The sequence below is a fragment of the Marmota flaviventris genome, chromosome 7 (assembly GCF_047511675.1).
Source record: "Marmota flaviventris isolate mMarFla1 chromosome 7, mMarFla1.hap1, whole genome shotgun sequence".
In the NCBI taxonomy this organism is placed as follows: domain Eukaryota; kingdom Metazoa; phylum Chordata; class Mammalia; order Rodentia; family Sciuridae; genus Marmota; species Marmota flaviventris.
The window spans coordinates 5,367,494-5,380,840 of record NC_092504.1 but is presented as its reverse complement, the minus strand read 5'-3'; the positions used below and the strand labels follow the sequence as shown (position 1 = coordinate 5,380,840).

At 55.0% G+C, this 13,347-nt stretch overlaps 1 protein-coding gene across 1 annotated transcript in view; it reads right to left on the bottom strand.

The window, feature by feature from the left end:
* Positions 1-13,347, bottom strand: part of C7H4orf50 (chromosome 7 C4orf50 homolog) — a 52,561-nt gene that overhangs the window by 32,144 nt on the left and 7,070 nt on the right. The window contains exons 3-4 of the mRNA XM_034636020.2: positions 9,557-9,695; positions 7,263-7,841 (exon numbers count right to left, since the gene is read on the bottom strand). Of these exons, the coding sequence (XP_034491911.2) occupies positions 7,263-7,841; positions 9,557-9,695 (718 nt within the window). The remainder of the gene's footprint in view (positions 1-7,262; positions 7,842-9,556; positions 9,696-13,347) is intronic.

Sequence of the window (13,347 nt, the reverse complement as noted above, 5' to 3'; positions counted from 1 at the left end):
CAATCCATTGTCTCCCATTAGCTTGCTGTAGAGGACACCTCTGTCACCTCTGCTGTGGAGGCCATGGGTTATTCTTCAGGGACCTGAGGCCACTGTCACCCAAACAGAGACTCTTCACTTGGGCCTGCAGACATCCAACAGGGTGACCGGAACAAGAGGAAGTTGGTTGGCGCCTCTGTCTTCAGGTTGTGCTCGTCTCCGTGGTGTCCTGAACCTTGGGGACAGATTCTGCTCAGTTCTGCATGGGCCATATGATCACTGGAGAGACGTTGTCTGGAACCAGGATCCAGGGTCACCTTGACCTGGACAGATTTGCCCAGGCTCTCTCTCCCCATTCAAGGACAAGGACAACTGCCAGTCGCCGCAAGCAGAAATGCTAGACCATGAAAGGAGGGAAAGGGGGTGGCCCCGAGTCCCTGGACGACTGCTGCCCAGCTCCAGAAAAGACATGGCCCTCCTCCCCTTTATCAGCCGACCTAGCTCCCGCTCTCGTTGGTCCCATGTCTGTCCCCTCTGAGAGCAGAGTGCCCACCTCTCCAGCCCTGGGCCACTGGACCAGCCTCCCTCTCCCCACATCCTGTCTGTGGCATGGGGTTTCCCATGAGGTGAGCCAGACCTGGGTTGTGTGACAGTAGCTGCCACCATGTCCTCACAAGCAAGCATTCATACACACTTGCAGGTAGGCCGCACGCTCCTGGCCAGGCCCCTTCACCTGGGACCCTGAACAGAAGCCCCCTCCCCAGGCTCCTCCCAAGACTGGGAATGTCCTTGAAGTGGTCCATTCTTTGGGGGACCTGGGCTCCAAGCAACATGCTGGAAAAAGTTTTCACTGTGTGACACCTGGCAAATCAGGGACTCCTCTAGATTATGGGTTGGGGACCGGGACACTAATGCCTGCCCCAGCTGCCTCACAGCACCCAAGGGCTCCTTTTCAGGAAAGTGCTTTGTACATATGAAGCAAACAGCACGTTCTCCTAATGACTGTCCTCCCGATAACTCACTCCAGGGCTCCCTGAGCACGTCCAACAACAGACAGGGGCAAGGGCTACGTCCCTTTCAGATCCTGCTTCTTCCAGTTCCTCAGCAAGTGACTTTATCTCCTGCCTGGGTTTCCTCATCTGCACAACGAGGTCCCTTGTTTTCCAGTTTCTATGTGTGACTTCCCAGCGTCGCCACTCGGCGGGAAGGTTCCCCCCAGGCAGTGAAGCAAACACTCCCCCCTCGCTCACTTGTAGAGTCGCTGGTTCAGCAAGCCTTTCACATGTGGCCAGGACCTGGGATCCAGAGCTGAATGACCACTCTGTGGAGATGGGGACAGGCAGGTCAGCAGTGGGAACAGAAGGTCGAGGGGCCACAAGATGGTCCCACTGTGCCGACCCCCACGTGCTTTCAATTTGCCTGCAGCCCTGCCTGGCTTAAGTGCACGGACACACCACAACCCCAGCAGACTCCCCGTCATCTGCAGGAGAAAAGCAGGTCTGAACTGCTCATGGGAAGAACCCAAGCTGCCCTGCAGGGGAGGGCTTCCGTGACCCTCACACAGACCTGTCCCAGAACTCAGGGAGCTAAGGAGTGTTATGGTTTGGAGGTGAGGTGTCCTCCAAAAGCTCATGTGTGAGACAATGAAAGAAGGTTCAAAGGAGAAAAAAATGATGGGTTACGAGAGTCTTAAACCAATCAGCACTTAATCGAGTGGTAACTGAAGGCAGGTGGGCTGTGGCTGGAGGAGGTGGGTCATGGTGGGTGTGGCTTTGGGGCATGTATTTGGTATCTGCCCAGTGGATCTCTCTCTCTGTCCTCTGATCACCATGTGAGCCACTTCCCTCTGCCACACTTTTCTGCTGTGATGTCCAGCCTCCCCCGAGCCCTGAGGAGTGGAGCCTGCTGTCCATGGACTGAGACCTCTGTCGCTGTGAGCCCGCTAATAAACGCTTCCTCCTCTCAGTTGTTCTTTCAGTCACAACAGCAAGAAAGCTGAGTAAACCAAGGGTAATGGCCAACATAACCCTGTAAGAAAGGTTCCAATTACAACCGGTCAGCATGGGCCAAAGTGACCTAGAGAGGTCATGGCAGTGGGCACTTGAAAGTCTGATGTCATTGCTATCAGTCAAGAGTCAGGAGGTGGACCTGGGCAGGACTCTCTGGAAACTTCCCTGGGACCCCAATAAAGGAGGCACCCCTGCTGTCCCTCTCCTCTCTGAGAGGACCCACTGTCTCCCTTGAGAGTGTCCCCTTTTCCCCTTTCCCATCCCTTCTAATAAGCTCATGCCTGCTACTCTGAGTGACACGTCTGAGATCTTTCTGTCCTCGAGGTCATCAGAACTAAGAGGTGAGGTGACTTGTCACCCACAAGGCCGGAAGGCTACAGGACCCAGCCTGGGTCCACTCAGCCTCTGCCAACAGAGCCCTGCCAGGCAGAGGCACTTGGGACCTGTCACCACCTGGCTGTAGCAAGAAGTTGGCCACCTGGGGCTGCGTCCTCCCATCAGCAAGGGACATGAGAGCCACCTCCTCCAGAAGTGAGACAAGCACTCCAGGAAATGTCACTCAAGCCATGACAAAACAGATAAACACAGACAGCCAGGCAAGCCCTGGGCCAGCTGAAACTCTCCTGCTGTCATTTGTCATGGGCCACCGTTTTGGAGAGCTAGACTTTGGAATCCTGGATGGCCCAACCACTTCTGATGCTGAACGTGACCCGCCTCTCACTCTGCCTGTGCCCATCTTCAAAGGGCTCTCTGCCAACATCACAGGGAGACAGCCAGTGCCACCTGTGTCATCCAGCAGAAACCCACAGGGCAGACAGGTGGCCAAATGACACTGTGGTAAATAAGCCCAGAGAGGCCAGATCTGTTTTCAGCCACAGGACTGAGCAGGGCTGAGCCTCTTCCTTCCTCCCGCCTTGCTCTTAGTGATTATTCCTGGCCCCTTCCTGTGCCAGGTCCGAGCTCGCCCTGGGGACTAACAGGAACACAGGGCAGCGCCTGCCCTGGGAGAAAGAGTTTTGGGGCAAAGGAGCGCCCCGCCCAACCACCCACGCTCACTTGGCAAATGCCCTGGCACCCTGTCCAGCATGGCAGTGTGGGCATGAGGACCATGGGGGGTGGAGAGGCACCTGGGTCAGGAGGAGGAGGGCAGGAAACCAGAGTCATCACCAGCCACACAGTGATGAAATAGCACTAGAGTGAAGTCCCATCCCTCTGCCTACGAAAGCGACCTTATTGGGTTTTGTGGTTTTGTTTTTTGTTTTTGTTGGTACCAGGGATTGAACCCAAGGGTGCTTAACCACTGACCCACATCCCAGCCCTCTTTATACTTTATTTAGAGACAGGGCCTCACTGAGTTGCTTAGTGCCTCATCATTGCTGAGGCTGGCTTTGAACTCGTGATCCTCCTGCCTCAGCCTCCCGAGCCGCTGGGATGACAGGTGTGAGCTACCACACCCAGCAAGAGACCTTATTTGGAAGTGGAGTCCTTGCAGATGTCATCAGGTTAAGGTGGAGTGACACTGGAGTAGGCTGGACCCTGACCTAACCGGGACTGTTCCTTAAGAGACATGAGAAGTCAGACGCAGGGGGACGGGCTGTGGGAACACAGAGCAGAGCCTGCAGGGACCATCTGGGCTGAAGGGTGCCCACCTGCCCCCAGGAGAGAGGTCATGAGGAGCAGACTGTGCCCTGAGCCTCGGGAGGGAGCACAGCCCTGTTGCTCCAGCCACCTGAGGAGCTCTGTAATGGCAGCCCCTGGAAACTGACACGCTAGGCCTTGACGGTTTCCCAGGGGAGCCCAGTGACCTAATCCCCACCTGCAGCAGCAGCCCCACCCGGCAGGGGTGCCTCGCCTGCCCCGGGGCCCTCTGGGGCCTCTTGCTGGCCTCCTGGCCATGCCCTGCTGTCCCAGGCCTTCCTCCTGCTTCTCTTCCTCCCAGTGGTCTTGTAAGCCAGACCTGCAGCCAGAGCCACCCCCACCCGTGCGGAGGGCTGTTCTCAGTCACAGGAGCAGGAAAAGCTGCCTCTGGGAAAAGCCCCCGTGGGGAGGCTGGTGGATGCGAAGGGAAAGGCAGGGACTGGAATTAAACCCAGGCCCTCACCCCTCAGCCGAGTCAGTGTGGGCAGGACCTGTCTGTGAAGAGGGCGTGGGAACCCCTGCCTGGCAGGGGCACCTGAGGATGAAGTGAGAGACAGGTGGCCAGTGCCCTCCCTGTCTGACCTCCCAGCTCCAACAACCAGGTGGCTCTTCCCTGAAAGCCACATCTGCTTTCTCTGTCCCTTTGTCCATGCACAGGCTGCTGTGACGTGGGAGCTGGTGGCCAGAGGCCCGTGCTCCCCAGGGCCTGTCACCTGCTCTTCCACCAGCCTCCAGTAGATCCACAGAGAGATCACACTCGCATCTGACCTCCTGTCAAGGAACAGCCCTCGGGGAAAGCAAATAAAAAGCCAAGAGTTCCGCAAGGTGGGCAGTCAGGTAGTCCCAGCCCACGGCCCGCAGGGGAGCACCAACCAGGCGGAGGCGGGCTGAGCATGGTGTGGACGATGGGTGCTGAAACTGGACAGATCGCTCGCTGTGTGCTGGGCACTCGGCTAAGAGCTTTCCCTGACCCTCCCGGATGCAACCTGAGCACCACTCCAGGGAATGTGGCATTTGACCCACTCACTAGGAGAACTGAGGCCAGGAAGCTTGGAAACTGGCCCCAGGAGCCGAGGCTGCACTGAATCCCCACTGCCCCTGCTCTGGGGTTCCCATCTGCCTCAGGGGCATCTCGCTCACTGCAGAGCTTGATTTCCAGGAGCTCCCACCCAGCAGCCCTGCTCCCTCTGCTGCTCGGCTGGTGACAGGCTTCTGCAGTGCACACACAGGCCTGGCCGGCTGCACCTTAGGGGCAGCTCAAGGAATTTTCAAGAGACTCTGGACTTTGCACCCAGCCTCCAGTGCACCCCCCTGAGGCATCAGGACATTCCAAGGAGAAAGTGTGGAACATGGAGAAGATCACGCTGGCAAGGGGCTCGTGAGAGGATGGCAGAGAACTGAGCCAGTCTAGCCAGTGAGGCTCTCCCAAGGCCCTCGAGGACAAGCTCTGGCAGCAGCTGGAGTCCCGCTCTGGGCTGGCCCTGCTCCCTGCTGACCATGAGGCTTAGTTGCTGGAGCCTGTGGCCAAGTCACTTACCTACCCCAGGCCTATTTCTCCCTCTAGGTAGTGGGGGAAAGCCCCTGGCCCACAAAGCCCTGCTCAGGATTAAAGGAGAGACCCCCAAATGGACAAATCATGAACAGATACCTGCTAAGTATTCAGGTACCACTTTCTCTCAATGAACTACTTGGAAGAAACAGCAAGTCACTGTGTACAGGATGAATGGAGGGAGGGGGAGTAAGGACATAAGCCAATGCCTAAGTCATGAAAATTACAGAAAGATTCTAAATGACAATTTCCATCTTTGCATGATTTATTTTCCAAACAGCCAGGTCCAATGTTAAATGCACACTTTTTCTTTCATCTGATAAGCATAACAGGGAAGAATGAGCAGGAAATGTACATGAGGAACAAGAGGAAGATGAAGTGCTGAGAAGACAGACTATGACCACAGACCACAGCATGACAAGTGAACTGGGCAAGGTACACGTCACCGTCCAGAAGAAACACAGAGAACTTCAGGTTTCCGTGAAAAGATACATTTGGTTTTTTAATGAGCAACCCTCCTAGAGCTAAGGTTGTGCACACTGACCTGCTGGAGAAGGGGGCCAGACCTTTAGAGGGAGCAGAGCTAAGGCTTCCTTCCCAGGGAGGCGGCTGGTGCAGGAGGAGCCATGCACTTTGAGCTCAGTCAGATTTGAATCCAATTCCAGTTCTATCCCTTAGTAGCTGCATGGCAACAGGTGAGACAGATGCTACTTCTCTGAGCCTGGGCTTCCTCATTCTCAGAACAAGGATCCTAAGACTTCCTGCCCCGTTCTCCTGAGCAGGAAAGAAAGGAGGGCCTTTGAGAATGCCCAGTGGTTGTCGCAGCCCAGAAGGACATGGAAGGTATGTATTCATTTTTCCGTCACTCAAATGAATAAACAAGTGTCCAGCCTGCCCTCCTGAGCTTAAGAAGCTTGCCCAAGGTCGCACAGCGAGTCAGGAGAACTGGAAAGAGACCCAACCCCATGTGCTTTGTCCTGGGGCCTCCTGCGTGCTGTTGCTGGGGTCACAAAGACCAGCAAACCCGGACTCTGCCCTCGAGGAGCTCACAGTCTAGGAAGGGGAAAAGGAATGTTCATACAGAGCTGCCACCAGGAACCATTGTCACCTTAATTCTGGAATAAAAGAAGGAGGGGTGATTGGCTTGGGGGGAAGGACTGGGTCAGGAGAGACTAAGAGCACATGAGAGTGACATAGTGCTACATGGCAGGGACCTCTTCGTGTGCGGGGCCTCACACAGCACGGACCTATTAAATGCTGGAAGAATAGGTGAATGGATGGGGGAAGAGACCAGGAGGGGTGCAGAGTGGCAGGCCACTGGCCTGGCAAGCAGCTGGATGAGTGGACAGATGGACAAGAAGGTGGCGAGAGAACATGGAAATGAGGGTGCACGGTGGACACTCAGGGGGTTGCTGCTGGGGCCTGAAGACGGTTTCACTCCAAAAGTCGAATGTTGAGATCACCACGTTGATGGTGCTGGGAGGCAATTAGGTCATGGAGACCCCACAGAGCCACACCCCTCCCACCATGTGAGGATGTGTGGAAGATGCCATCTCTGGACCAGGAACCTGACGCTGAACCTGTGGCACCTGGACCTTGCTCTCCCCAGCCTCCAGAACTGAGGAGTCGTTGTTCTGGGTAACACCTATCAGCCACCTGCCCATGGTGTCCCCCCACAGTAGCTCAATGGACTGGAAAGATGCATAAACCAGCAACTGGCCAGTGAGTGGGTGGGCAGCTGTGTGGATGGGTGGAAGGATAGCTAGGCAGAGGCAGGACAGTCGGGAAGATGGTGCAGGATGAATGGCCACGGGCCAGAGTGGGTGGATGGTGACAGAGAGACAAGCAGGCACACAGGTGGGTGGTGAGGCAAACGTGGTGATGGATGGGTGGGTGAGGTCTGTGGGTGGAGGCAAGTAAGTGAATGGAAAGAGTGAAGGATGGATGGACAGCCGGGCTGGCTGGTTTGGACAGGTGTGTTCAGCAGACACCGGGGAATGAATGGGTCAGTGCCTTGACCAAGTGCCTGTACGGGAAAGTCTGAGGAAACAGAACAATCAGTCCGGCCCTGCGTTGTGCCCACTTACCAGGCTACAGCCACCAGCGGGGGCCTGGGCTCCCAGCTCCTCCCGCAGGCTCTGGTTTTGCTGGGCGAGCCCCTCCACGTGGCCCTGCAGGCCAATCTCGGACAGCTGCAGCCCGTAGATGCAGCAGCGCAGCTCCTCCAGCTGCCCGCGGAGCAGGCGCTCGGTGGTGCGCTGTTCCCGCAGCCGACGGACCGCCTCTTCCCGCTCACGCTCGCTTAACTCTGCCCTCTGCTGCAGGGCGCGCAGCTCCGCGGCTGCCTCTGGGGCTTCGCGGGGATCGGCGGGGACCTGCAGCCTGGGCTTGCCCGAGACTGGCGCGGGGGCCTCAGTGCCCCGCTGAGCCAGCAGGAGGCCCGCGGCGCGACAGAGGTGCCGCACATCCCTCTCCAACCGCTGCACCTGCGCCCGCAGGACGCGCTCCTGATCCCGCACCAGACCCAGTTGGCACCGCTGGATCCTCCGGCAATGCTCCAGGGCCGCAGCCTGCAGCCCTAGCGCCTCATCCCTGCGCTGCAGCTGCCCCCTCAGCCGTCGCAGCTGCTGCCGCTGCCGCCAAGCAACACTCTCCTCTTGTCGGACCTGTAAGTTGGCGATGATGAGGCGTCAAGAAGCCCCAAGATGACCATTGCTCACCCTTGATCCTGCCTGGGCAAGGATTTTCCATATTTTATGCACAATGAAGCGTTCTTTTTTCTTTTTTGTTTTCGCATTAATTCCTTGCATTAAAATAATGCGTCAAAATATTATCTCAATTACTGAATTTTTTGGTCAAGCGAACGCCATCCTAATCTGGGTCCTGCACCCCTGAGAGCTCCCCAAGTCATTCCAAGAGAAGGGGCTAGAGGGGCAGGTGCCTCTGGAGGGAGGCTAAAACTGTTCAGCGGGAACTGTTCCGGGCGGGACACCCCCACAGCACCTTGCAAACAGCTGTTGCCAGAGCACTTGGGTGTCCACACGTCCACCCCAGAACCACCCTGAGCTCCCCATCTCCCAACACCCAAACTGGCCCATGCCTGGTCCAGCCAGGGTCAGCTGGCCCCAAACCACCATGCCACAGCTACTGTTCCTTGTTGTAAATGCTCACCTAGTGGGACTGTCACTAGCCCCATGGGACACTCAGATTGATTTGCTTAATATCACACAGCTAAGATGCGGCAGCCAGGCCTGGAACACACCGTCAGCCCCCTACCTGACTCTAGTTCTGCTCCTTCTCCTTCCCACCTCTTGCTTGTACAGAGAACATGCCTGTCTGTCCTTGCACCTCCCCTCTGCCCCACCCAATGCTGCGAGATGGACTGGGGTGCAGCCACCTTGCATACTGAGAGTCCTTTCCTGATTTCAAGAATGAATCCAAGCAAAGGGGTGGAAGAGCTGGCAGCCTAAGCCAGAAGATGGAAACGGGAAGAGAACACCTGGGGCAGGGGTGAGAGGCTACGTAAAAACTGGAGTTCCTGAGGGTGGGAATTCTGTAATCAGGGTTGCCTGGTGTTGCGTGGACAGGGCTCCATGGCCTGAGTGGGTGAGCCTTTGACAGCTTCACAGTGACTGCAGGTCACTACAGAAATGAGGCCTCTTTGTATGCAAATGGTTCCTGGGAATCGCCCTGAACTTCTGCCTCTCATCTGGACATGGGGTTTTGTGACAGGTCTGTCCTCGGCACATGCATACCACATGAGATAGCAGTAAATAAGGGACATGGTGGGAAAGGGCTTAGCATCCTCCTGAGGAAACCATGGGTTCCTCCAATCCTGCTCCCCACGGGCCTCTGTCACTCATCACACTGTGCACATCTGGACTACAGGGCTGTGCCAGGGGTCCTAATGTCCAGGGGGCATAGCTCAAAGACCCCATTATAGTACTTTTCAGAGAGAAATCACACCCCAGGTGGTGGGGTCCCCCACAACTTTCCTGTCCCTTACAGTAGAAACTCCCCTGGGCTGGTGTTCTGAACCAAGGAGAAGAGGCTCCACTCTGCCCCTAAGGGCCAGAGTACAGGGCGACCCTCCTCTGGGCGGAGGTCTCCCTGGCTCTTCGAGGACCCAGTGTGCTTAGAAGACTCCTTACCTTCCCACCCCCACTTAGCTCTGTTAGTGGCTGCACCAGTGCCTCTCCACTTTCCTGATGGCTTCTCACTGAGAACACCTGGTTCACCTGCCCTTGATACATTCACATTGGTATGAATCAAAAAATATGCAAAACAACACACCCCTTGCACACGCATGCTTGTTGGTATTTCCACCTGCGTTCCCTCGGCTTGGCTGGAACAAGCATCAGAAAGAGGAAGAGAAACTCACCTGGCTGACCAGCTCCTCCTGCAGTGCCCGCAGCTGCTCCTGGGCCCACAGTGAGGTGCTTCTTTCCTGGACCACGCAGGCACGCAGCCGGTCCACCTCCCGGAGCAGCTTCCTCTGTGACACCTCCAGTGCCTGAATCCTGTGGCATTGGAAGCAGGAGGTACCCGCTCAGCGTGGAGCAGCTCAGCCTAAGTCTCCACGGACACCTTAGTTTCCTTGTCATTGGCCAATTTGATGTTCTAACAAAATTACACATTTAAATCTTTCATACACACCTTGTTTAGGACTACCTACAATACTTGAAAGACATCATTTGAATAGTGAAGTACCCTCCATCAGGACTCTCACCCCATAGTGGGAGATACCAAAAGTGACTGGCAGGAGTTTATCTGGGTGGCTTCAATTCATCCTCCCAACATGAACAGCCTGAAGGGGATAATGTTCCCCTGACTTCACACATGGGGAAACTGAGGCTCAGAGGGATCAGATAGCTTGTTTAAGGTCACACAGCATTATAAAGTCTAGGCCATCTAGTAATTTCATGCTTTCAGGCCTGTGTGTGTTGCTTGCATCCAAGCCACGTTCTTATGAGTCTTTCTAGGGAATGATCGACATTCAGAAAAAGCTCTGGAATAAAAGAAAATCCATCTCTGTATAATGTCCACTTCTAAGTGAGAAGCAGGAAGCAGCTTAACCAACAGGAGCAGCTGAGCCATGCAGCGGCTTTAGGTCATCTGGAGGCTGTGTCACCAGCAAAGCAGCACCGGGCCTGGGAGTGAGCCTGACCCCAGGTCTGTAGAAGGAGATGCCCGCAGGATGGGGAGAACATTAAAGAGAAAGAGGAAGGGAAAGTCACCTGACTGACCAGCTCCCCCTGCAGTGCCCGCTGCTGCTCCTGGGCCCACAGTGAGGCCCACAGGGGGGCCGCTCCTGTCAGAGGCACTGCAGAGGCCGGAGGCTTCTAGGATAGAAAACCTCCATGCACACGGAGGCCTCCGCCAGCAAGCTCTGCATCCTCGCTCCGTTACCGAGTTCACACTGCTGACCTCATCCAGGAAAGACTCTGCTCCCCTGGGTGAAGACCAGCCCTGCCTCCTGGTTCTGCCATTCAGCAGCCCTGAACTGGGTGTGTTCACCACCACGACCCTACTTCATCTGTAAAATAGAGGTAATTCTATCCTGCTCACATGGTTGCTGGACGGTTTAATAAAATGATGCATTATTAACAATAAGTCCAAGAGTCTCCTCTCCTACTCCAGCACTTGGGCCTTAAGGAGAAGATTATAGTCAAGGCCCTTTTGGGCTGAATGCCCCCCCCCCCCAACAGTTAATCAGTCAGGGTCAGGCTGGTGCCTTCTGATTGCTAATGAAAGGCAGTGAGAGCGAGGGGGAAAGAAAAGGCAGCCTGCCCCATGACACGTGAGAATGTTGCATTCTGACCCTCTCCCTATTCCTAAACCAAGCAGAAGAAGATGGTCTCCCTGAGGCAGGATGACTCAGCCCCAGATTCACCCAAGCCTGGTCCCTGGGACCCAAGACAAAACCCTTGAAGTGCAAAAGAGGCTGCAGGTGCCATTAGGCCAAGGCACACATGTGAGACAGGAGAGCCTCCCTGGTTACCCAGGTGGCCCTGACTATGTCCTTGTCAGAGGGAGACACGGGGAGAGCGGGCTTCAGGGAAGAAAGCTAGGTGACCCAGAAGCTACACTGGGGGCTTGAAGATGAGCAAGGAAGGAGCGGTTTCCCCACAGCCTCTGGGGGAGCAGGGCCCTGCTGGCACCCTAGCTTGATGCACCTGAGCTCATTTCCAGCTTCTCACCTCCAGAACTGAAGGACAATCAGTATGTGCTGTCTTAAGCCACCGAGTTTATGGTCATTTGTTATGGCAGCCACAGGACACTTACAAGGTAGCTTGTTCCAGGTCAAGGTCACACAGCAATATAGAGTCTAGGCCAGTAAATTCATGTTTTCAGGCATGAAAGAAATGGACAATGGCATGTTTTTCACTGGTTAAACCAACAAATTTTTAAAAATATTGGTAGACAGTGCTGCAAAGAATGCAATGAAACTAGAAGGTTCTGTCACGCAGCAGAATGCACTGGCCCATCGCAGCCGAGGGGACATCCTGACTGCCTGGCTAAGTCCCACCACCCTGCATGGCTGGGAGCGGCCTGGGTAAGCTACCTAACTAACCAGCTGCGGTTTCCCCATCTATGGATGAGAACAACACCAGGGCTTCATTTTCAGTACTGTCCTAAGGATTGGCCAGGCTCAACCTGCCTAGGACGGACAGTGGCTGATGTCAAGCCAGAGCTCAATAAGGTCCTCACTGTCCTTCATCCTTGGCATCTAGATTGGAAACAATTACACAAAAGTGCTCACGCCATGAAGACAGATCAGGGATTTCTTTCTCAAATTTCCAACAGTGCTGTTGTGTTATTATAAATACTTTAAGATCCTATTTTGTGGAAATGAATCCAATGCATGCTGCCAACTATTTGCTGATCCCAGCTAGACTACACCTCTAAGGTATTTGGCCTGAAATCTGAGTTTGGAATCATGCTTCAAACCATGGATGATGAGCTTTGTCCCCTCAGCCCCAGTTTTTCCATCCAAAGAGGGAGATGATACCTTCCAGGCACCTGCGGCCCAGGAGGCCAAGAGGGTCCCTGGAGGGAGAGCAAGGGCTGTTGCTCCTCACCCCTGCCACACACCCAGCCTTTGTACCTCTGCCCCTCTTTTGCAAGATGGGCACCCTGTCCTTAAAGAGACCAGAGGACACAAGCCCCTCTCCCCCATGGGACGGTCAAGGACACCCTCTCCAGGATGGCGTCTCCTCTCCCACACCCACAGTGTCCCTGGGGCTCTCATGCTGTCCCCCTCATGTGGAGGAACTGTGTCCATCCTCCTCTGGTGGGTGACCTCCAAGATGTGAATGCAGCTCACGTGGGCTACACTGAGAGGGCCTCTGGCTGGCACCCTGTCTTCCCCAGGGCTCAACCCCAGGACCAGAGTTATGAGTGACGTTATGTCCTCCTCAAAATTCACCTTTCAAAGTCCTAACTCCCAGGACCTCAGAATGCCACTGTATTTGGGGACAGAGCCTGTACCACCATAATTACGTTAAAAGGAAGTTGTAGAGTGGCGTCATTAAATCCAATCTGACTATGTTCTTATCAAAAGAGATTGAGACACAGAGGGACACCTCGGCGACCGCACACCTGCAAGCCCAGGAGAGAGGCTGCAGGAAGAAGCAGCCCTTGACCTCACACTGCTGCTTCCGAAAATGTGGGGAAGTCATTTTCTAAGCCCCCACCCTGCAGTGCTTTGTTACAGCAGCCCAAGAAAACTGACCCAGCTGACCACCTGCCTCCAGTTCTTCAGGCTGCAGGGTGGCAGTGAACGGGCGATTACGTGGGGGACATTTGTGAAAGTCTTCATGTGAAACATTCTTTGGCTTTGTGTTTTGAAGCACTGGGAATTGAGCCTAGGGGTGCTCTACCATTGAGCTACACCCCCAGGCCTTTTTTATTGTTTATTTTGAGATAGGGTTTTGATAAGTTGTCCAGGATGTCCTCAAACTTGCAATCCTCCTGCCTCAGCCTCCCCAGTAGCTGGAATTAGAGGTATGCGCCACCAGGTCCAGCTTGTTTGAATGGTTTACCCAGAAGAAAAACAGTAAATTATATTTAAATACACAATTAATAACTTGAAACAAAGGCAAGAAACAAAACTGTGGAGTACCACCACAGGCCAAGGCACCAGGCAGCCTTGGTTAGGGACCCGGCCAC